Here is a 24,181-nt window from a genome sequence, read left to right on the forward strand (position 1 = left end):
TTGCCAACGGCAGTTCTATAGAATCCAAGAATAGGAAGGAAGAATAGGGGCCGCACTGTGGCGTGAGAAGAATAGCTGTGAATCTATTGCAAGTATGGAGAGAGGACTGTATCCTTCCCAAAGATTAGGGCTCGAAAATAACAGAATTCTGGCTACCATAGTAAAGCATGGTGGTGAACATCGTTCCAGATCATTCGTTACACCGCAGAATCACAGTTGGTTGATATTGGAATTCTCACTGTGATGCGGCTTGCATGTTAGTATGGCAAACATCAAACATCGGCTATGGGCATTGCATTAACGCCCGGAAGTATGCCTAGGCGAGCCGATAATGAAACGGTATCGTAATGCCTAGCTAGGTCTAGCGTAGGCATGGCCTTCTGGTATGCAACAAGTTTCACTATGAATTCGTTATCTTTCATTATCGTCCTCATTGCATTATGGCAAACATGCATAGTTTTTTAACTTAAATAGACCTTCCCGGCAAAACGAAGTTCATGTGAGATGTGCGGAAGCAGGAGCGAGAACACTAGATCCTCGAAAGGTCGGCCAGTCATATCACAGGAAAGAGGTTATCGGGTGGAACCCTTTCCCCTGTGAAGGATTCATGATGAAACACATGGCGGTCGAATGACCGTGAACATGGATAGTCCCACTTAACTGATGGGGGAAATGTACTAGAATAGACTAGTGGGAGTTGGCTAGTCTGCCGAGGCCTGGAGCAAATACCATTGCGATATGCTAGGAAGTAAGGACTAAGGGAATATAACGATAAAAGTAAAGACAAATGAGCAGAAATAATTTAAAATCTTTCGCAATACTATACCAGACCACTGGCACAATATTGATCTATATTTTTTACTTTACTCTAAGGTTGTTGGGTAAGGTCGGTATGGGTCAGAACATTGAAGCCACGTTCGGCCTGGTGGGCCCAATAACCAAAGATTTGAAGCTATTTTAATAGCCGGAAGGTCAAAAACAAACAAACATGAGAAATCGGGAGTTGGAGTACGGGAAGATGGATTTTAGAGGATATATGCTAACTCTATACAGAATGTGGAGAATCCACAAGCACAGATTTGACGTTACATCGATCTTAAGACATGGAGACTATCCTAACATGGTAGCTACGAAGTAACATTGCCAAGGGGTCGAGTATATCCACACCATATCATACCTTTAATCTTGTAGTAAGGTTTATTGGCCATAGAGAGTTAGTAGCATATGGAGGCTGACTCGGAGCGGACCCAGTCCATCGCGCTGGAACTTTGGCTGCTCATGCCAGTGATTGAGGTACACAATTACTAATATTTATAATGCACGACAGAAGCAGTTATAACCCGTAATTATCAATAAAAGTACGGACCGCGAATAAACCACATTTCATAACTCATTTTGGAAGACGCATGATGCCCGAAGCTACGAGCACTTCGAGAGCTCCGTCAATTCCTCCTGCCGATGGAATCGCCATTGTGGGATACTCTTTCAAACTGCCGCAAGATGTTGACAACGATGATTCCCTTTGGGAAGCCCTTGAATCACGGCGAAATCTAAGAACCGAGTGGCCTACATCTCGTATTAACCCAGAATCATTCACGAATAATGCATCAATCAAAGTATGTTCACCTTACAAGCAATATCTACAGACGACTTATCGGCTGGCACTAGATACCAGCTCATGGAGGACACTTTCTTCACGAAAATTTAGGTGCTTTCGATGCGCCTTTTTTTCTTTGACAGCACAAGAGGTATGAGTTATTGGAAAAATGATTTTGAGATAAATTATGCATGTACCTGACCTGGCTCTACGTAGGCGGCATCAATGGACCCAATGCAAAGATGGACATTGGAAGAATCGTACCGGGCTTTTGAGAACGGTATTCAATAAAAGCGACAAAGACCATGATTTGAACATGGAACAGCTAACCATTTTCAACAGCCGGTATTCCTGTGGAAAGTCTGAGAGGATCTTCTACAGCGGTCTTTTCGGCTTCGATGCTCGAGGACAAGGCCCGCATGGCAGCCATAGACCCTGAAAATACGGAACGCACAGTGGTCACTGGCAGTACTGTCGCATGTCTCATTCCGAATCGAGTGAGCTGGTATTTTGATCTTCGAGGGCCTAGCATGCATGTTAATACTGCTTGCTCTAGTAGCTTGTCAGCGATTGATATGGCTTGCAAGATGCTACAGAGTGGCGATGCATCATGTGTAAGTTGCATATCTTCCATATTCAATCTAAGACTCCCTTCGTCTTCCTGCTACTCTAGAGGAGTTCTCACTTCAATATCTCTCCATTTTTTCCTCCCCCCTCTCTATCTTTCTATTATTCTGATCGGTAAATTAAGGCACTGGTAACGGCGTCCAATATATGTCTCGATCCGTCCATTTTCCAGATGCTATCCAATCAAAATTTCTTATCACCGGATAGCCTTTGCTACAGTTTCGACCACCGTGCGAATGGATATGCCAGAGGAGAAGGTGTCATTGCCTTCGTGTTAAAGCCAATTTTTGCTGCGGTTCAGAGCGGAGATATGATCAGAGCCATCATTCGCTCGACGGCGTCAAATCAAGATGGTCATAGCCCAGTACTCACACAGCCGAGCCTCCAAGCCCAGGAAGAATTGATTCGCCATGTATACAAGCGGGCTAAACTCTCATTCCATGAGACGCGGTATGTCGAGGCTCATGGTAAGTTACAATAGTATCTTAACTTGTGTATTTGACAATCTCACACATGCCCCTCTAGGAACTGGGACCCCCGTGGGAGACCCAATAGAAGCAAAAGCAATCGGTCGAGTATTTCGAAAATTTCGTTCATCGCAAAGCCCTCTTTATGTGTAAGCACGGGGTCTCAACCCCTGAGGGGAAGTAAGCTAATCGATTGTTAGGGGATCCATTAAGGCAAACATTGGCCACCTCGAAGGAGCAAGCGGATTAGCAAGCTTGCTTAAAGCAATATGTATTTCCGAACCTTTATTTTCCTTTTTTTCCCCGCCCCTGCAGTTGGCCTGACTTTTCTTAGTGATCTTAGAAAGAGGTATTATACCACCGCAAGCTCTAATGGAGAAAGTGAACCCCGCCATCGATGCAGAGTTCTTTGCTATTGAGGTAAATTATTATCAATCACAATCGATCTGTGTAGCCAAACTGATTTAAATACGCGTTAGATCCCGAAGGAAAGCATCATTTGGCCGACAAGTGGGCTTCGCCGAGTATCGGTCAATTCATTTGGATTTGGAGGATCCAACACCCATGTTATCCTTGATGATGCACTGCATTATTTGGAAAGTCATGATTTAGCAGGTAATCACCGCACAGCCTCCAAGCCAGGTGATGTGACACAAGCGACAGACATGGGGTGGATTTATTCCAAAAACGGCGATTCAGGAAATGAAAACATGATGCCAACCTTGGCCGCTATGAGACTTTCAAATTTGCATAAATGTCCACCGCAGCTACTGGTCTGGACGGGATCCGACAAAAGAGCCGTGGAACGTATTGTTAATCAGTACAAAGGCCTGTTAAGTGGTGGTCAATTTAGTGAGGCGACCACGCTTCGTCGTCTAGCATTCACACTAAGCGACCGCCGCAGCCAAATGCTTTGGAGATCATTTGCTATGATTGGAGCTCCTAATGGAGGTCAAGTAAATTGGACCATTCAGCCGGTCAAGCCTGTGCGAAGCTCAAGTCAACCTGGATTAGCATTTATTTTCACCGGCCAAGGAGCGCAGTACGTTGAAATGGGATTGGAATTAATTCAATATCGGGTTTTCGCAAATAGTCTCAGGCGCATAGATCAACACTTTGCTGATTTTGGGTGCAGCTGGTCTATATTCGGTAGGCAAGATATTGAGCGAGGCCCGAGGGTCTCTTCCATGGTTCTAAGTATCGCTAATCGTCTTGCAGATGAACTTCGAAATGCCGACAAAATTGATCTACCTGAATACAGTCAGCCTATGTTGACAGCCCTCCAGATCGCTTTGGTGGACCTACTGAATTCATTTGGAATCGTTCCAAAGGCGGTTGTTGGCCATTCATCTGGAGAGATTGCCGCTGCGTACGTATCTCACATCAGTTTATGGTCCAACGATACCTGTCAAGATTTTTTTGTCTAACGAAGTTTCTCTTTCGCTTTTAGGTACACCACTGGAGCCTTGTCCTTATCATCTGCTTGCCGAGTGGCTTATTTCAGAGGAAAACTAACGGACCAACTGCGAGCTGCTAGTACCGCTTCCCCAGGGGCCATGTTAGCAATCAATATAGCAGAGGGTCAAGTAAAAAGCTATCTTATGAAAAGCCAACTTGATGCACAGAGTCAGGTCACCATAGCATGTGTCAACAGTCCGTCCAATTGTACGCTCTCTGGACCAGAGGAGGTTATTAGTGAAATTAAATCACAAGCAGATCTAGATGGGGTCTTTTCGCAGAAAGTCAACACAGGTGTTGCATATCATTCTCCTTCCATGAATGCAATTTCTGATGAATATAACTCTCTTACTGGCCCATTGGAATGTTCCAACTCGCCAGAGCGTGCAAAACCAGGGTCTATCCCCATGGTTTCATCGGTGACCGGTCAAGTTGCCTCCCCAAAGACTCTGGTCAAAGCTCAATACTGGGTAGACAATCTTGTCTCTCCGGTTCGATTTGCCGATGCAGTGCAACTTCTTACACAGAAAACATCAACACTCAGAGCTGGAATCGGCAGTATTACCGATCTTGTGGAAATTGGCCCTCATTCGGCTCTTCGGCGAGCAGTGAGAGACACGATTGAGCAGCCTGGTAATAAAAACAAAGAGCACCGATACCATGCTAGCCTTCAAAAAAGCCAGAGCTCCCTTGAATCAATAATGAATCTTGCAGGCCAGTTATTCTGCATTGGGCATAAGTTGTCCGTCTCTACAGTTAACCGCCATTCGGTTACTACGCCACCATCATTCCTCACCAACTGCCCTTCATATCCATTTGACCGCTCCAACAACTACTGGAAAGAGTCTCGCATTAGCCGAGACTTTAGACTTCGAGAGAGTGTATATGGAGAAACCTTGGGAGTTCCTGTGTCCGATTGGAATCCTTTTGAGCCTCGCTGGAGAAATTTCTTGAGCGTTGAAACCACTCCTTGGTTAGCCCAGCACAAGGTAGGTCTCCCAATTCTTCACGTTCGGTAAAAACCATTATATTGACTTCGCTATTAGATTAGCGATACTGTGATCTATCCTGCAGCAGGAATACTCCTTTTAGCTATGGAAGCTGCCCGTCAGATTGTACCTTCCAATGACAATATTAATGGCTACTTTGTGAAAGAGATTGACTTTTTAAGCCCGATCATTATTGCTGAAACCTGGGAAGAACGAACAGAGACCCAAGTTTGCCTACGCCAAATAGACAAGAGGACCGCTAACATGCCTGAATTTGATATTGCCATATTTTCGTATTATCGAGGCAAATGGACCAAATGCTGCAAGGCGATTATTCAAGTTGAGATCAACGGCCAAAACAGCAGACTCCAAACGGAAAGTAATGTTTCCGATGAGTTCAAAGAAGCCAAGAAACTGTGTACTCGACCACTAGAATCGTACGTGGTATATAATGATGCTACGAGATACGGCCTTCAGTATGGCGAGATGTTTCAGCAGCTGCAGGATATGTCTTGGGATGGAGAGAAAAGATTTTTCGCACTCCTTGATGTCACGAAAAATAAATTGCAGACACGCAGTCTTGTACATCCCGCAGTACTAGACACTCTATTTCAAGCTCTGGTGCTCAGTGCTGATCATAAGCGAGTGGGTAGGATCCCCGTTCGGCTTGTGGACGCTTGGTTTGCCTCCTCGGGCTGGCAACACCCTGAGTGTGGCTCTATCCGGTTGCTGGGAAAATTCGAAGGCAGTACCAGTGATTTAGGCTCTTCGAAGCGTACAAGCGGGGGCCGAGCGTATGCTGTCACTGAAAATGGACGAATCCTCTGTTATATCAAAAATGCCTCCTTGGCAACCGTGACAAAGGATGTTGAAGAGCAAAAAAAACTGATCCACAGGATTGAATGGAAACCGCAACTGGGCATGCTTGAGCCAGACCAGTGGGTACACTTGATGCATCATACACCCGAAGATGGGGCCACAATAGCAAGAAACTTTGTCAAACTCAGATACGTGTTGGATATAGCTATCATCAAGGCCGTGAGTAAGGTAAGCCAAAATGAGATCCCGAAGAATCTAAGTCGGCATTTTGAATGGCTACAACGTCACTTTCAGAATCTCCCATTGCATCGGAGATTGGAAGGAGAATCGACAAATGACTTGCAGCTTGAGGCCAAACTTTGTGAAGTTGATAGTGTCCTTCCAGACTGGAAAGTGTACACGGCATGTGCCCGGGATTTGACCAAGATCATGACAGGGGAAATAAATCCGCTTGAGCTTATATTCAACTCTGATCTTGCTGATACCTTCTACGCTGCTCTTTTCAGAAACATATGTACAGACGGGCGGCTTCAGAGAGTTCTGGATCTAGCATCTCATAGTGACCCTGCCATGAGGATCCTTGAAGTTGGTGCGGGCACTGGTGGAATGACCAGGCATGTTATGTCTGCTTTGAAGGAACGCGACTCTCGGGCTGGGACCAGAAGCTTTTCTGAGTACACTTACACAGATGTGTCTCCAATGTTTCTAGATCGAGGAAGATCACGCTGGTCTGACCTGGAAGCCGAGGGGCGCATGAAGTTTCAAACATTTGACATGAATCGTCCGTTTGAATCGCAGGGATTTGTGCCGGCATCTTATGACCTGATCATTGCCGGGAGTGTCCTCCACGCAACGCCGGACCTGGAGGCTACTATACGAAATATCCGAAAAGCGTTAAAACCTGGTGGCCACCTCATTTTGCTAGAAGCAATCAAGCCAAATGATGTTATCACAAACTTCATGGCTGGTTTGGTTCCTGGATGGTGGGTTGCCCGTGAGAAATGGAGATATCATTCTCCTGCGATCACTGAGACCATGTGGCATCACTATCTGCGCAACAATGGATTTTCTGGAAATGATCTAGTCATTAGGGATTATGAGAATGAAGATTCCCAGTTTGTCAGCATTATTCTCACCACAGCACTAGAGGATAGACCCGAGGTCCACGAAACAAGTTCAACCATCAGTAACATTACCTTGCTAGTTGATGACGAACAATGCGAACAATTGGAAATGGCAAAACGCCTTAGTCAACACCTTGGCCTACGGACCAACTCGACAATCAATATACTACCATTTGACGAAGCCAAGCTGCAACAGCCACAAGCGAAACCGAACTCGGAGACCATTTTTGTCTCTTTGGTTGAAGTCTACAAGCCACTACTGGCACGACTGACCAAGGACGGGTTCGCAGCTCTACGAGCTTTGAACAGGATTTCCCGTAGGCTTTTATGGGTTACGGCAAATGTTCCCGATGACCCCCTAGCTCCAGAGTATGGTGTGGCCCAGGGCTTCTTCCGCACGCTTCGGGGGGAACAGCCCAGCAATCACTTCGTCAATTTGAGCGTCGACAGCGAATATGACCTTGATACTGTCGTTAGCGGTACTGCAAGGGTTCTAGAGGCATCCTTTGGCTCTGCTCAATCGGATGAGCTGGAATATGTTATGAGGGATGGGATCCTGATGACGGGGCGTGTTGTTGAAAATTCCGTCAGCAACAATGCTCTCCACCGAGTTCTTTCGCCCCAGGTTCAGAAGATCCCTTGGGGTGATGCTGGTCCTTTAGAGCTCTCTTTGAGTGGCAAGGAAGTTGATAACTCTGTGCAATTCGTGCAAGACACGACTTATCGGACTATTGTTGCTTCCGACGAGATTGAAATTGAAGCAAAGGCGTGGAGCTTGAGTCGGACTGATTCTCATGGTGGTATCTCCAGTGACAGCTGTGCAGGTTTGGTTACCCGAGTGGGCCCAGGCTGCGATGAATCTATCCGGTTAGGGGACCGTGTCTACATGTATGCTATCAATCCTCTGCGCAAATACCCACGAGCGCATCAAACCGCTGTTGTCAAGATTCCCGAAAGTGTGTCCCTGGAGACTGCCTGCTCAATAATTGGTCCTAAGATCGCAGCGTTTTATGCTATGATCGAGATTGCTCGAATTGAAGAAGGACAAACTGTTCTTATTCACTCAGCAGCCAGTGACGTGGGCAGGATTGCAGTTCGTCTCGCGCAGCAACAAGGAGCTCATGTCTATGCTACGAGTGCGTCTGTTAGACAAACAGACTTGCTCGTAAACGTCCTCAAGATACCTGCTGATAATGTATTTTCAAGCCGAGATCATCAATTCGCAGCAGACGTTTTACAAGCAACAGACGGAGCTGGAGTTGATGTAGTTCTGAATTCCCTGGTGGAAAAAGATATGCTGGATGAGTCTTGCGAATGTCTCGCACCTGGCGGACGATTTATCGCAATCGGTCATGTCAATTTTGCAGAGAATCTGACACTATCCCTGGGGATTTTGTCGAAGAACATCATCTTTTCGATCATCGACTTGGCAGATCTTCCCAAAGTTTTGAAACAACTGGCTCGGGATGCGTTTATATCGTTGATTGAAGCAAAAATCCAGGCCCCACAGCCGAAAATATTGTATAGTATTTCACAGGCGGAGGATGCCTTTAGGCTGCTTCAAGGGGAAGAAATGCTCGATCGGGTCATAATTTCCGCGGAATCTGGTGATGTAATTTCGGTAAGTTCAAGTTGTCTTCAAAAAAGTGAAACTTTTCTGAGTTGATAAACTGATCTTAATCTCTCTCTCAGGGGCTTATTGAGGCGCACGTCTCCCAGTGCTTTGACGATTCAGCTTCCTACTTAGTCGCCGGGGGCTTCGGTGGTCTCGGCATCGCAATAATAGAGTGGATGGTTGAGCGTGGTGCTAAGTATTTGATCATATTGTCACGGTCTGGTGCAAAATCGAGAGCTGCCATCGAGACTGTGACTAGATTGGTCGCCCGAGGTGTCAAAATACTGTCCCCGCGATGTGACTTATCCTCCGAGTCAAGTCTTACCAAAGCCTTAGAAGAAGCTGCACAAACAATGCCTCCTATCAATGGTTGCATTAACGCTGCCATGGTTCTGCAAGATGGTATCTTCCAAGAAAACATGTCATTTGAAAAGTGGGAGATTACGCTCAGATCAAAAGTAGAGACTTCGTGGAACCTTCACCGATTACTTCCCCGTGGACTTGATTTCTTCATTCTTCTTTCATCCCTTGCTGGGCCTGTCGGTATGATGGGAAGCTCAAATTATGCAGGTGGTTGCTCATTCCAAGATGAATTAGCCCGCTATCGTGTTGGCTTAGGCGAAGCAGCTCTTTCTATAGACATTGGCTGGATGCGCGACATTGGGATTATTGCTGAGAATAAAGCCTACCAGCGCCAGCGTCAGGATGCCGGGGATTTCCGGCCCATTGAAGGGTCTGAGCTTCTTGCCTTGCTCGACATCTACATCAGCCGCAAAAACTCTCAAAAATTGCCGGACGACACCCAAATTCTTCTTGGTCTGCTCACGCCAGCCGACCATCTTCTTGAGGGAAACACGCCCCCTTCAATGCTCGGAAGACCTCTGTTTTCTTCATATACATACCTTCCAAACTCAGGAACGATTGATCTCTATTCTTCCACCAAGAACTATAGTTCTCGCTTCCGACAATCTACTGATTCTGGGGAACGCGTTCAGATCGTCCTAGAAGCACTTTCGGCGAAGCTAGCACGTACCATGTCTATTTCTGTCGAAGACGTGGAGCCCAGTAAACCACTTTCTAAATACGGCGTCGATTCGTTGATGTCTGTGGATCTGCGCAACTGGATTGGTAAAGAATTCGGGGCTACTGTTGCCGTCTTTGATATCATGGGTGAAGAACCGCTCGCCAGTATTGCCGACTTGGTTGTAGCCAAGACTATCCTTTAGAGCGGACGCCGAATGTCATTCTAAGACAGTTGAATTGTTCGAACGCTTACCAAACTTTGATTTTTCTCTATTTTGCGAATGTGCCGAGTTTTTCATATAGGAATCGCAGATGACACCATATATAATGAACAGAAGGGCGCTACTTAAATGTTATTTTCACGTTGAATTCATGATCATCCCATATATGTATATGTTTCCGTGCAAGAGCGCGCGCGCACTTTCCTTATCTTATCTTATCTTATCTTATCCTACTAACTACCCTCCTTACCTTATCCCTTTTAAGTGATCACTAACCCTTGAAAATTTGGGAAAGTCTATTTGACCTTCTTTCCATCTTAATTGAAGCTATTTTCATATTGTAGTGACCGGTTAAAATTTGCAATTTTTAGTATTGGTATTCCTTAGACGCGCCCGGGAGTCTTATCGGGCGGTCAGATATGGCCAAAAAAAAAGTTCTGTCGTTCAGGTTTAAACTTGTAACAACAAAAACCGAACTAATATAATTAGACTACTTAGCTATCCAGCAATTTTACTGAAGCTTAGCTATAGAACTATATATTGTTACTAGAATTATATTTTTAAACACTTTATTCCTATCTTTTCTTGACTTCCTATATATAGTTATAGTAATAGTAAAGACTATTTTCTATAGCCAAATAAACCTTTAACCTTCTATCTCTTATTAATTATCTATTTCCTACTTAAGTAATTACTAACTACTACTCTCTAGTAGATAAGTCCCTTTAGTAGATAAGTTCTATAGGCTTCTAGGATCCTATAGCTAGACTAATACAATTAGTAAGATGTTTTTAGAGGAAATAAGAGACCTTTATCTTATATTCATCCTATTATCGGAGTTTTCTATAGTCTCTACTTCTAGGTATAGTTTTTTTTATTTTTTTTATCCTATTATATTGTCGTTAGTACTTTTTTTAGTCTTACAGATTCAGGATTTTCTCTATCTCAGCCTATAGTACCTAATATACTTCTTTAAACCTCTCTTATCTATTAGATACTTCCTTATCTTATTTAACTACTAAATCTAACTCTTACTTCTAGGTAATTAGTTCTAGACTTATTAGAGATACTGTTAAGGTTGACGTCAAAGGGCTAGGCAGATAAAGAATAATGATATTAGATAGAGTTCTTTCATAAAAGTTATACAGAAACTAATCCTTAGAAGTCTACTACTTCCAAGCATTCATGCATTTTATACTAACCATAGTTCGTATGCTTCACGTGAGAGGTCCGGGGCTGGAACCCTCGGTAAGTCATGCGCCCGTTCTAATATCAACATGCGTCATTCGTTGATCTTTCCTTTGGAATATCAATATGCATGTATGCCGTAACAGAAATACAACATTATAATGAAACAACATTTGATTTAAGATCCAAAGCCGCGTTTCTTTTGCGCTTCAATTGCGTTCGGTCTCAGCTGCTGATGTCTGCTTTCATTTCCATACCAAGATATTCGCGCATCCTCCTCCTTCCCGCCTAGCCGCCGCAAACTGGTTCCCAATAGATGGGGATCTCCGTGGTCAATCCCGGCTCAATCAATCTTTTTATTTTGTTCCTTGAGTTCCGGGTGTCGTCATTCCTCACAAACACAAAAACGTTTAAGAAGTGCTATAAATTCTAATGAGCGTTATTTTGGTGTTGTAATAAATCGGGCGAAGTAGGATAGAGATCTATTGTGTACTTTTAATGATCCAATGATGCTGGCTAAGAGGGTCAAAGTAGGTCTTACACATACCAATATACTTCCACGTATAGCTATAATCAGAAACCGGCTTTTCCAGAGCAATAATTACCCGAGCCGGACTGAATGGAAGTACTCTTTTTTTGCTCTAGGAATAAAAGTAATAGAATAGTATAGGGATTTTTAGGTTAGTTTGTATATAGTCTTCTCAGGTTCGTAAACAAATCAGTCTTCTTTAACTCAGATACTTTGCTAATAATAACTCATTCCTCGCGGAGTGAGTTATCTAGCTTACCTTGGCTAAAGACCACGCCTGGGCGCGGTCCCGACTCCTTGTTGTTTATAAATTCCATTGCATGTTGAACGGTGTCTTCCTGCAGAGCTCCTCGCAGCTCACATTATAATTTTTAGAACCCCTTGTATTTAGTCACCTTGAACCCTGCTACGTCGATAATAAAGCTGTATATGAATGTGAAGGCCGATTCGGGAAAATATGCATAATATACAAAGCTGAATAGCTAATAGTAGAGCCTATACCAGGTTCGTGGGTACTAGGCGACTACCATCTTGCACTTACACTTACGCTTACACTTGCTTATATATGCTTTTGCTTTGTCTTTTAATCTTTTACATTTTTTTGCCCAATCAAAAATGAATAGCTTAAAGCCCTACTTCCCTTGGAAGGAGTCTTCGAGTTGAAACTATATCGTGGGCCAAACTTGAAGATAGCGATCGGAAAACTTTTTGAGCCGCAGGACTAACTAGTACGTCTCAGCCTGTGAAAAGAGTTTCTGAACAGTCAAGGACTCCATAATGCGAGAAGTGATACATAATCCTTGTCTCCTAACCCACTGACCACGGCCTGTTGTAACAGCTGCAGCGTGGTAGCTGTTATTTGGAGAGGGTAATTATATGCCTGGGCAAGAGTTATTGCTTTTGCCTACATTTTGCATCAGTAAAATTGGCTTGAATCTCATAAGAAATAAACTGACCAGTATGTTTCTTGACTGTACTAAAGTACGCATCATTGTAGAATTTTTCTCCATTATCCTGGACGCAATGACCTCGAAACTTCGACTTGTACCCGCTGCATTCGAAATGATTGGGGCCAGCGACTTAATAGAGAGATCAAGCTTCATAGCAAGAGCAAGAGATTCAACTGCTGTTACCCCGTGAGTAATTTCTAGCATATTGCATATCATTTCAAATTTTTGTTGATCATCTGCGTGGCTCTTCTGCTGCGCGGCGGCTAAAACCAGTGACAAATCATGTGGAATGAATATTCGGACTAAACCATAATCATCTTCTTTTTCATATCCAGAGAGAGCAGCAAAGTTATAAAGTTGCTCTGCCGCAGTAGCGACATAAAGCGGAATGTTCTGGCTGAGGCCCTCCGAAGTGACGATCCGCTGAGGCCATGTTAGTAATTTTCAAAAAAAAGATATGATTAAATGAAAATAAACACCCCGATTTGCTACTAGAGAATGTAACATACCATATCTTTAACGAAGATGCCAAGTGCAGAATGGGGTGACCAGTCATCGGCGAGCATGTGTGGTACTCGGTTCTCAAACATCCAACTATGTGCAGGACTATTCAACACCATTTCATATAACCGCTGTGTATTCAACCCCATGGTAGCGGCTAGTCCCATAATCTCGGCTGCAATTGCAATATGAATACCTGCAAGATGCTGATTGATAAGTTTGACTTTGTTCGCACTTCCCAAACCCCCTTCGATGTTGTACAATGCTTCGCCGAGAGACTGCAAAACTGGCTGGGAAATTCTCATTGTACCCTCGGGGCCTGACGACATAATCGTCAGCGTGCCCCGAGTGGCACGAATTGTCCCACCGGATACAGGGGAGTCGATGATCTGTATATCTGGCCTTGAAAAGCGGCGGTGGACTTGGCTCAAGACCTCTTGGGGGAAACCCGGCGCAACGGTGGAGCATAATATGACGATTGCATCCTGTTTCAGGCCAAAGATGGCACCCGTTGATTCTGTGAAAAACGCCTGATCTATTTGCGTGGAGTTTGCCAACATGCAAATAAAGAAAGAGGCATCTTGGACACATTCTCTGGGACTTGAGGCGGCGGTACCGCCCATGGCTAGTAGTCTCTCGAGTGCCATTGGGTCTAAGTCGAATCCATTGACAGGAAACCCGTCCTCGAGTAGGTGTATAGCCATCCCTAGCCCCATAGCTCCGAGGCCGATGAATGCAATCTTTGGCTTGTTACGCGTTGAGATTCTCGTCATGATGGTTATATACGAAGCTCGACAGAGACCAATGAAAGCGACCGAAGTGAATGGCTGTTCACATGTACAGCAAATGTTGTTTACTTGCGTTAGAACTCACAATATTCACGATTGCTACTAACATACAGGACGTAGTATTTACTTATCATTCCATCTTTACGGATTGGTTCCAAACCCTTCAAACATTCGAGACAGTGACAGTAATATTGAGCTCCACACTCCACCACTTTCACTCACTCCACTCGACTCCACCATCCACCCATTCCACCCATGCCAATTCTGTTCACTTTTTGTATGCTGCCCTATCATACTCGCTATGTGCCCAGAGGGATCATGAGCCTAATAACTCGTATCTCAAGTAAATATTTTGCCCCACTATAGAGCGTTTTTCAAAACACAATTAGGGAATAGGTGGAAGCTGAGTCTTGGTCTTGGACAGCATGAACGCAAAGATAGAATGCTATGCACAAAGTGTCTTATTTGAGAAGATTATTCGGTGCTTACTCAATTGTAAGATTTCCCCCTGTTTGCTTCCAGGTTGTTAGAGCACCGTCATAGTGCTCGCAGCGATGAGTGTATTTGACTAGTCCCCAAACCATTTACCTTTTCGGTATTCTATATGGCGTAATCAAGATCTGACTATGATTTGTTGGCAAGTAATAAGAAGGTCATCTAGAGATACCGATGACAGCTAGATACTGAAGTCGCTTCTGAGTGAGAAACATCAAATGGAATGACCAGAGACTAAGCAATACTGCATAGGGCCCATTTTAGAGCCACTAAGATACATGAGTACAGTAAAGATAGTATAAAAGAAGTTCATTTTTCCAGAAGAGCTCAAGCCTCAGGATATCCTGCTTCCATTCCTTAAGTCCCATCGCACAGATTGTGTTCTATTAGAGCACATAACGGAAGGCCGGCTGCTCAAAATCGGTTAAGTCTAAGAACTCACTACCAACAGCAGCGTTCGCAGCGTCTGGATCAGTAAGCGCCTGCCGGTCACGTCGCTTATTCTCCATAACATTAATCAGACGGATTAACAGCAAGGTCACCGCTGCCAGAGCGTACATGACAGCGACCATCAACTTGCCATCGAAATACTCAGGGGCTTGATCCGAGCGGAAAGTCTGCGGTCCAATCCAGTTTCCGACAGCATATGCCAGTATCTGTAGACCGTTCACGGTTGCTTTCTTGGTGTAGCCCAGTGTATTGTTAGAGATCATCACCATAATCAAACACCACGAAGTTCCAGCAGCGCCGATAAGATAATAGCCGATCAATAGTCCAGCTTTGGCATGAAGAGGGAGGACAATCATCAAAATTCCGCCGACCATGGGTATCAAAATGGCAATAACGGCAAAGATAGTTCGGTCAAGATATTTGTCAGAAAGGTATGTCAATCCCAACTTGCAGGTAATATCAACAAGACCCATTGGCATATTAAGCATGAGGGACATGCGATCGGAGAAGCCAAAAGAGCTGATAATGAGAGAGCCGAATGTGGTTATACCCCCATTTGGAATATTCATTAGTAGCGAGAACAGCACATAGAGATAGGTGCGCGCGTCCCGAAAGGCTTCAAAGAAATGTGCCCATTTCCATGTCTGACTTCCGATTCCCTGGAAATTACCCCTAATGCGATCAACAGCTATGAGCTTCTCGCGATGACTGAGGAAATTTGCCTGGATTTGATTGTCGGGCATGAACCAAAAATAGAGGACGCCAGTGATGACGGTAGGTATGCCGAGTACCAGGAAAAGTATCTTCCACACAGCAATATCAGCCTCTTGTACACCTGACAGTCCATAAGCAATTAAAGCTATAAGGATCTGAGCCACGCCGTTGCAAGCTAACCAAAAACCCATCCGCTTTCCCTGCTCATCCTGTCTATACCAGCAGGAGGTGAACAGAACGAAGGCGGGAGTTATAGTCGCTTCAAACGCGCCGAGGAAAAAGCGGACACAGAGGAGACCCGCATAATTATGAGTGGCGACATGACACAGCAGTACGACACCCCAAGCTAGAATATTGAGCGAGGTATATTTTCCTAACGGTAGTCGACGAAGCAGATAAGTGGTGGGAAACCTAATCCATCATTAAAATGCGTGAAGTAGAAGCAGGGACAGTTGAACGTACTCCCAGAATATATACCCAGCGTAGAAAATACTTGAGACCCAGCTGTATTGTTGTGAATTGGATTCCAAATGAGTATCCTCACGTATTCCCATCAACGAAGCATAGTTCAAAGATGTCTTGTCGGCAAACTGAATCAAGTAAACCCAGCACAATAAGGGCATCAACACTCGATCGATCTTGGATAGCACCCTGCGGGATTCTTCGGGTGTATATTCGATATTCTCTGCATCCAGAAACTGTAAGGCTGGATCGATGTCTCGTAGCTCTTCATGCTTGAGATCGCCGTGTTGAACGTCAGTGCCAACTTGCTCCATGTCATAGCCTGGAAAAACTTTTGACGGCTTCTGCCCGAGAGGTAGCGCGGTCATCTTGCCTTATTTTTGAACGACCCGTCTTGTCAGGCCCGAAAATTTAACGGAGACATCATAACTCCTTAAATGCTCCGTTGAGCCCTCCGAATTAGTGAGCGATAGGCGATTCCCCAGATTTCAAAGGATCCAACAAAGCTTCAGAAATGATAACAGTTTGCGGGGGTGGAGCTCCATCGATTGCCACGGTTCTTATCGCTATCTGTTGCAGTGCTATCCGGATCAAACTATCTTCAGCCCAGACAAGATACGGGCTTCGTGTAGGAAGGTTTGAATAAGACCCACCTGTAACCAGATGACCCGGGGCCAGTCTGGCCGCCCTGGCGGATGACGACTGTTAGATACTGGCCTGAGCTGGAGAAGGAAGCGCTTCCCCCTCAGCGAGAAGCTTGGTGATACAAGAAGGATAAAGAAAAGAAATTTGGATAGGAATGTACCCATTGATGTTGTGGTCAAAACGAGCTAGCGTTAGCCGGTCTCTATCTCTATAGGGATATAGTACCCCCGCAGAACAATAAATCTGGGTTCAATTCACTTGATTCCAAGCATTGAAGTTTTTCTCCCCAATAATTGGCTTGTTCCACATGTAGCTAAATTTAAGTTTGATATCATATCATATCATGAATTGGATTGAATTGCACTAATTGTTTCCTTGCCGGCTATTCTGACTCCAAAACGACATCCCCGCTTCCATCCGGCCGACCCCATAGATAGCTGAACTATCTAAGCACTCACCGGCATACTCACGTGCAGTGTTTAACCTCTTTGAAGCAGTTTCAAGCGTGTGAAGACGTATATTATGACCGCCAGCAATAGCGAGAGCGTGCTTCATGTCCTTGGATGCAAGGGCAGCTGCAAAGCCAGGCCCCGTCTCCAAGGGAGGTGCGTAAGCGCCACTCGTGATCCGCTTAGAATAACTTTGCAATACTGATCCAAACATATTGCCGATAAATTCTTCTATTTGCTGAGTGCCAATATCTGTCACTTCCGCAAAGACTTGTGCTTCAGCAATGACCTCCATGAAGCTGATCACGAGAATATTTCTTCAAGATGAGGAGAGCTTAGTCAAAGAATCAATGGTAACATAAAGTGGAAACTGATAGACTTACCCTGAGATTTTTAGTAGACTTGACTTGCGCACGTCCTCTCCCATATCAATGATGCTGCGTCCCATAATATTGATTATTAGCGGTCTGATGGTCTCGACTGCTGTAGCGGGACCCGCCACAGCAAATATGAGAGTTCCAGCGGCTGCTACAGTACTTGCACCAAATACTGGTGCTGCAACAAACGAAGCACCATAGTCATTCAGATGTTTCGCTGCCCACTCAGCTGTCTCTGGGTGAACTGTAGACGAATCGACGAAAATTTTGCGTTCTAGAGAAAAGTCCATGGCAACAACATCCTTCACAAAATCAACGAGAACGTCATCTGTGGAAAGCTGAAGTTCGTTAGCCTCTTAATACCCCGCAAATTTGAGACGACAAAGAGGAAGTCGCACTCACCATTGTAAAAATCACGTCTGAATTCTGAACCATCGTGCCGAAGTCTCCAGGTACAGCCCCTGCATCACGAAGAGCATCTCCTTTCGAGAGCGTCCTATTGCTGTAGTGAAGCGGAGGCAAGTTATTCGCTTGAAAATACTTCTGGAGATTCAATGACATTCCAAGGCCCATAGATCCCAGGCCATACTATCAGATGTTAAATCACGTGGTCGAGATATTGGTCGGGTGTTCAAACATACCCAGCCAACTCGTCGCGTAGATGAGGTCATTTTCAAGTTGTTTTCAAAGAGTGGGCTTCGAAGAATATTTGGTATTCGTACGGAGTCCATATATCTCACGTGGCTGATTTAAATTCGCGGTAGAACACAGTGGAAGCGAAATGTGGCATGAAGCACAAGTGGAGCTCCACAGCCTCCACTTGCTATGAAGCAGAAGCGACGCCGTTGGTAAGTTCGTTTAACACAGCCAACATCGAGGGCCCAATACCCCACACGAATCTTTGCTGGCAAAATTTTTTGATAAGATTCGCAAACAATGACTGTCCCTCTTCTAAAAGAGTGGAAAAGGCTTCCCGATTCGTCGACCATAAACGTGAATCGCGAATGCTCCGGTCATGCTCGGTGGCTTGGGAGCAGAGCAAAGTGGACTCCATGAGTGTGTTAAAGATCAACATACAAGACTCGGGTGTTCTTGGAAGATCATTGAATGTATCTATATGTAGGTGGATCTCAGTCGTTGCTCGTCTGAGCGCCTCCCAGATACACAATAGAATGCCGTAGCTGGCGACAGTGACCCACGGTGCTTCATGAGTGACCTTGGCCGGGTCTTCGCCAAAAATACTCGAAAGCGCAATAGAGAAGTCACTGAGTAAGGCAAGTACACCTTCGTTGCCGCCAAAATGAAGGGGCACCAAAGGTGCAGATCGTCGGATTGCGACAAAATTGCCTCGCGTAAGATGGGTAGAAGCAGCCATTCCAGCAATCAAGCTGTTGTCAACAATACCTCCAATAAGCAACCTATCAGGTCGACATAGGCTAACCTTGAGAGAAACGATGAACAACTCGTTTGTTCTCCATAGAAAGAAATGAGGACTTTCACTCGCAGAAGTCATATTCTTGACAATTCTCCCAATGTTTCGTATCGCCATATGAAAACTCTTAGTCTGGTTCTGAGTCAAGATATGGAATGGGTTTGGGTCAGAATAACTTGGCGGCATTTGATAGTAACATCGTGTAAAGTCCCGCACCAAAGCTTCTAGATTTGTAAGCACGCAAAATGTAGTAAATGGAGATGCCTCTAGCGAGGATAATATATCGACACCAGGTGTTTCAGTCATCAGGTTCTGCGTCGCGATTGTTAAGGAAGCCGTTGCTAGTCCGCGTGGCCGGTGAAGCAAGTCATCGGTGAACGTGAATGCCGAGACTCCAAAGTATTCGTTGAACCTCCGAATCCATATTTCAGGATCTTTTGCCTCCCATAGGCTCGCAGGAAAGGGAATCTCCCACCCAAGTTCCATTGAAGACATGAGTGGCCTAGAGTTGCAGGGCAAGAATGCGTGCGAATCCAGGAATACTAATGTGTAGAGCGACAGTCTCATGGATTCCGCAGCTGCGTAGGAAGTCCATCGAGCATATAGCGTTTGTGATTCACTTCCTGTAGTATACGCGGAGTCATACAACCAGGATTGTGACTCTGGCATCGCAATTTCTTGCTGCGAAAGACCGATCTCGCGTACAGCCTGCGCTTAGGTTAACAAAATCTCGAGAAGAGAGTGCAAAGGGTAAAAGATAAAGTACCGACATCAACAAGCTGTCGCAACATCTGTCGTGCAGTTTTGCTCTCAACTGCGTCTTTTGTGTAAACGCCATATATCATGTAGAGTATCCATGCTTGCATAACCCAAGCTTGCCTGATTTCGCCGCAATCGTTGAAGACCTGTCTCAACCGTGGTTAGACCATCATATCAAATTAAAATGGGGGTCAAACAGTAATAGTGCTCAGTACCATACTCCGAAGCTCCTGTTGTCCACTCTGCCATATCTCGCTACGCCACTGCGCTTGCTCATCACTGGATGGGCTTGACGAAAACAAGCTGCCAATGATAATTATAGCTTTCAGTAATAGTTTTGGCGCCGTCGACGCTGTAAATGTAGGTCGATGTAGTAATGGTAAAGATGGATGGAAATGCTGAAAGTAGTTTTTGATATTGACTTCACAATTGCTATGGCCCCTGCTAGTGGTGCTGCGTTAGCCAGAGACTTCCTTCTGTACGATAAAAGATTTGAACTTGAGGAGGGAAGGCATACATGGGCGAGTGGAATTGCGTTTCTTGAGGTATGCTATTATCAAAGGGACTGTGCTCCTCCCAGAGAAGTTCATCGGGGGTAGCATTTGCAGCCGACAGTTCAGCCGAAGCCACAAGTGATGTCATGTCGACCGTTTCCTGAGGGATCTGTTCCAGTTGGAGCTGTGACTGAGTGGAATGACCCAGAGATATTTCAACCTGGCAGCGGCCGCGGTGTCGTTTGAACACATCACTGCATGGTTGTAAGTAACAATGAAACGAAAAATGCAAGGATGAGCAAGACCTTCGGGTGAAACCAGCGTGACATCTATCGCATTCAAAATCATGTCTTGTGGGGCCATGATGCCCTGAAATATAACAAAGAATTACTATCTTCAAGCACGATTGCCTTTAATTTATAGAAACTTACGAGCGCGCTTATGTCGTTGTAGATTTTCCTAGACACGGCCGTCCTACATCAGATATTGACAGGAAAGGAAAGAGAAGAGATTGACACTTACGTTCCTTGTGAATAGTTTCGAACATTCGTCGCACGGGAATGGGCGACTGCGACTCTGTCTCTCTCCCGTTATCTCTGCACGGGCTGCCATTGGAGCCGTTTCACTTCAGTCACTTGAGACGAATGGAGCAGGTAGAGAGACCTCGGTTGACGTCTCCTGCTGTGTTCGGGTGTCACTGATAGTCCATTTGTTGTTAAATGACGATGGCCGAGGAGTTATCCAAATCGAGCATCAGAGATGCGTGTGAATCTACCAACGGTATGGAGTAGACTCTCAATCAGTGAGGACAGCCTCTCGTTGGCTCATTGTGCAGTATGTAATCAACGCACGGGCCCACATGACATAACCAGTCATCCTAGGTCACATGACGCCTCAGGCCTGGCAGTCTTGGCGATCCACTTTCAGCCCCCTGGAGGCGTGTTCAGCTCAATAACTAGTTCAACGCGTGATTAATTAAGGATTTCGTTATGATTTTAATCTATAATTTGTAGTTTTCGATTCTGCACTTTTTATTGCGATTTGCCCCAAGGTACCCCAGTGACTGAATTTACCGCTTACCATGGCTCCTATCAGATTTCTTTATCCTCCTCAAGTGCCGAAATACGCTAAACTACATCGAGCAATGTTTTACGAAGTATGCTCGTATATACTGAGAAAGTTAACATACAAGGCGTTCTTGAAACTTAATTTTAGGGTCTATTTACTCGAGTGCCCTCGAATATGACTATGATATAAATAGAGATAAGGCCAGTACACTGAGGGGTGTACTTTAATGGCCACATGTAAAAGGCATGGCTACATGTCTTCCGACTGACGCAATAAGGGTTATCTTGATGCAATGGGGGTCTATGGACCCACTGTTTATATTGAAGAAACTGCAATAAAGCAGACTAAAAGCTGCATATCCTCTCTAAATAACCCTGCATCTCATTTCTTATATCCAATCGAAGTAGTATACTGTTCAGACAAGCGCAAGAAGAATGCTTGGCGCGTCCGGGGATTTACCGTCCAGCCCCGGTGGAGCGCCCGCTCTCCGTTATCGTGGCCTCCCCGTAGGCCGATTACGACGCTCCTGAAACTTCACTCGACTCGCCCCCCCCATCGTCACTCGAGCCTTTCTCTCGCCGAATTCCACCTCTTGTCACTCTTTACCTGGCTCCGATGTGTCTCTCCTGGTCGATTCCCCATTTATTGTCCACCGTCGCCAACCACCGCCCGCTCCGATAAACGCGCGACCCGATCTCCGCCCATCAACCCCCCGTAAATTGAGATACTGGTGCGATCTCGTGACGAACAACTTGTGTTAGGGCGGGGAAGTCTTCCAACATACACAAAATGACTGTCGCTTCCTCTCATACCACTGCTCGGATTATTTCGGTCATTGCCGGCACTCTAATTGCCTTATCTTGCGGAACGAATGTACGTGTCTCCGGAATTTCTTTGGAAACACGATAGCTAATCGGTCAATTCGGGAATATAGTATGCATATTCAGCATGGGCCCCGCAGTTCGCCCACCAGATGAAGCTTTCTTCGACCGAGAGCAACTTGATCGTGAGTCGCGTGACATCTCCGTTTTATACGATAAACTCCGGTACTGACGGCTTGGCAGGGTGCGGCGGGAAATTTGGGAATGTACGCCATGGGAATCCCAATGGGTCTATTAACAGATTCAAAGGGCCCACGACTCTTGATCCTGATCGGATCGATTTGTCTATGCCTAGGATATTATCCAATTTATCTTGGTAAGTCGCGATCGTCTTGGGTAATCGATTTGTAACCAAGCAGATGATCTAACATACATTAGCCTACCAACATGGTGAAGGATCGGTCCCCATTATCTTCTTGTGTTTCTTCGCCTTCCTGACTGGTACTGGTGGTTGCTCAGCATTTGGTGCTGCCATTAAAGTTGGTATGTCATAAACTATACCCCTTATCTGATCCTTGTATCAAAACTAACGAACCTTCTTACAGCGGCATCTAACTTTGGGGAGAACCGAGGTACTGCGACTGCATTCCCATTAGCTGCTTTCGGTCTGAGCGCTTTGTTCTGGTCCAATGTGTCGACACTCATCTTCAAGGATGACACCGGCCGATTCCTTCTCCTTCTAGCCTGTGGAACTACTATTCTCTCCTTGGTGTCTATTCCATTCATGCGAATCTTCCAGAACCCTTCGGATGAGACCTATTCCTCAGTTCCCAACAACGAAAACCCAGATGTTCCCGAGTCACAAAGGCTGCGCCGAAGCAGTATTGTGATAGAGCACCCCGATGACGGCCACGATTCCACCGGATTTGACCATGCACACTCGGCGCATGCACGCAGTCATTCAACTGTTTCGAACAACCGTATGGGTCCCTCCCACATTAATGAACGCGATGAAAACTCGTCATTGGTGCACAAACCCGATGGCAGGCCATCATTTGATACCCTGGACGATGACTTCCTTGACGATATGGCCGTAGAAGCACACCACCCCGACATCCGCGGTCTGGCCATGCTCAAATACGCCGAGTTCTGGCAATTGTTCCTGACAATGGCTCTCCTTTCTGGAATTGGTCTTATGACCATAAACAACATCGGAAACAGCACCAAGGCTTTGTGGCTATACTACGACGATAGTGCGACACCAAAGTTCATCCAGCAGCGCCAGGTTATGCATGTATCTATCCTGTCTTTCGGAAACTTCCTCGGCCGCCTCCTGAGTGGCATTGGGTCTGATATCCTTGTCAAGAAACTCAACATGTCTCGTTTCTGGTGTCTCTTTATTTCCGCGGCTGTCTTCACCCTCACCCAGTTGGCTGGAGCATCTATCTCGAACCCCAACACCCTTGTCATCGTCTCAGCCTTCACTGGTGTTGCATACGGCTTTTTGTTCGGTGTCTTTCCCGCTCTGACCGCTCACACCTTCGGTATCGGCGGTCTCTCCCAGAACTGGGGAACTATGACCCTGGCACCAGTTTTCAGTGGTAACGTTTTTAATCTTATTTACGGCACAGTATATGATCGTCACTCTGTTGCGGGGCCCGAAGGAGAAAACCAATGTCCAGACGGGTTACTCTGCTACCGCTCTGCCTACTATGTGACCCTTTTCTCCGGCCTTTGTGGTGTTGTTGTTTGTCTGTGGAGCATTCGACGCGAGTCTCAAATCCACAAATCACTACACAAGAAGGCTGATCACCGAATTGCGTAAATATCAACATTTACGAACAGAATCGAGTATCCAATGCTTGTATTTCAATATATCCGTTGCTTACACAAAGCAACAACATCCTCAAGCTCTTACATGATTATGTACGAAGAGCCTATCTACGATCTGCAATGGCTGGCCAAATTTCTCATCGGGTCTTCAAATCAAAGACCTCGAATTTCAAACCATGCATCCTTTTGATTCTTTTCTCTTGGTCCGCCTCTTTTAGACGTGATACTCCGTGCATCTACTGCATCTTTCACTTTCTTCTTCGAAAACTTGGTTATTGGCGTTGCA

General features: G+C 45.4%; 6 protein-coding genes across 6 annotated transcripts; 2 read left to right on the top strand and 4 right to left on the bottom strand.

Annotated features, from left to right (window-relative positions):
- Positions 1–1,409: 1,409 nt before the first annotated feature.
- Positions 1,410–9,922, top strand: N7478_002997 (polyketide synthase; the record flags this gene model as incomplete). The annotated part of the gene is made up of 11 exons (XM_056919211.1): positions 1,410–1,616; positions 1,814–1,877; positions 1,940–2,211; positions 2,349–2,691; positions 2,750–2,840; positions 2,892–2,962; positions 3,026–3,111; positions 3,171–4,060; positions 4,142–5,138; positions 5,196–8,702; positions 8,774–9,922. The coding sequence occupies 11 exons, from the start codon at positions 1,410–1,412 to the stop codon at positions 9,920–9,922; spliced, it is 7,677 nt and encodes a 2,558-aa protein (XP_056782369.1).
- Positions 9,923–12,548: 2,626 nt separating this feature from the next.
- Positions 12,549–13,881, bottom strand: N7478_002998 (uncharacterized protein; the record flags this gene model as incomplete). The annotated part of the gene is made up of 4 exons (XM_056919212.1): positions 12,549–12,561; positions 12,614–12,633; positions 12,686–13,030; positions 13,117–13,881. 4 exons carry the CDS (start codon positions 13,879–13,881, stop codon positions 12,549–12,551), a joined length of 1,143 nt encoding a protein of 380 aa, XP_056782370.1.
- Positions 13,882–14,777: 896 nt separating this feature from the next.
- N7478_002999 (uncharacterized protein) lies at positions 14,778–15,584 on the bottom strand (the record flags this gene model as incomplete). Its single annotated transcript, XM_056919213.1, has 1 exon — positions 14,778–15,584. The coding sequence occupies one exon, from the start codon at positions 15,582–15,584 to the stop codon at positions 14,778–14,780; it is 807 nt and encodes a 268-aa protein (XP_056782371.1).
- A 1,441-nt stretch (positions 15,585–17,025) lies between these two features.
- Positions 17,026–18,159, bottom strand: N7478_003000 (NAD(P)-dependent oxidoreductase; the record flags this gene model as incomplete). Its single annotated transcript, XM_056919214.1, has 4 exons — positions 17,026–17,428; positions 17,495–17,826; positions 17,891–18,076; positions 18,130–18,159. The coding sequence occupies 4 exons, from the start codon at positions 18,157–18,159 to the stop codon at positions 17,026–17,028; spliced, it is 951 nt and encodes a 316-aa protein (XP_056782372.1).
- Positions 18,160–18,311: 152 nt separating this feature from the next.
- Positions 18,312–19,765, bottom strand: N7478_003001 (uncharacterized protein; the record flags this gene model as incomplete). Its single annotated transcript, XM_056919215.1, has 2 exons — positions 18,312–19,628; positions 19,691–19,765. The coding sequence occupies 2 exons, from the start codon at positions 19,763–19,765 to the stop codon at positions 18,312–18,314; spliced, it is 1,392 nt and encodes a 463-aa protein (XP_056782373.1).
- A 2,265-nt stretch (positions 19,766–22,030) lies between these two features.
- Positions 22,031–23,887, top strand: N7478_003002 (uncharacterized protein; the record flags this gene model as incomplete). The annotated part of the gene is made up of 5 exons (XM_056919216.1): positions 22,031–22,114; positions 22,176–22,247; positions 22,306–22,438; positions 22,501–22,605; positions 22,668–23,887. The coding sequence occupies 5 exons, from the start codon at positions 22,031–22,033 to the stop codon at positions 23,885–23,887; spliced, it is 1,614 nt and encodes a 537-aa protein (XP_056782374.1).
- Between the last annotated feature and the right edge of the window lie 294 nt (positions 23,888–24,181).

The sequence above is a fragment of the Penicillium angulare genome (genome assembly GCF_028827245.1).
Source record: "Penicillium angulare strain IBT 27051 chromosome Unknown utg000003l_segment0_segment0, whole genome shotgun sequence".
NCBI lineage: Eukaryota > Fungi > Ascomycota > Eurotiomycetes > Eurotiales > Aspergillaceae > Penicillium > Penicillium angulare.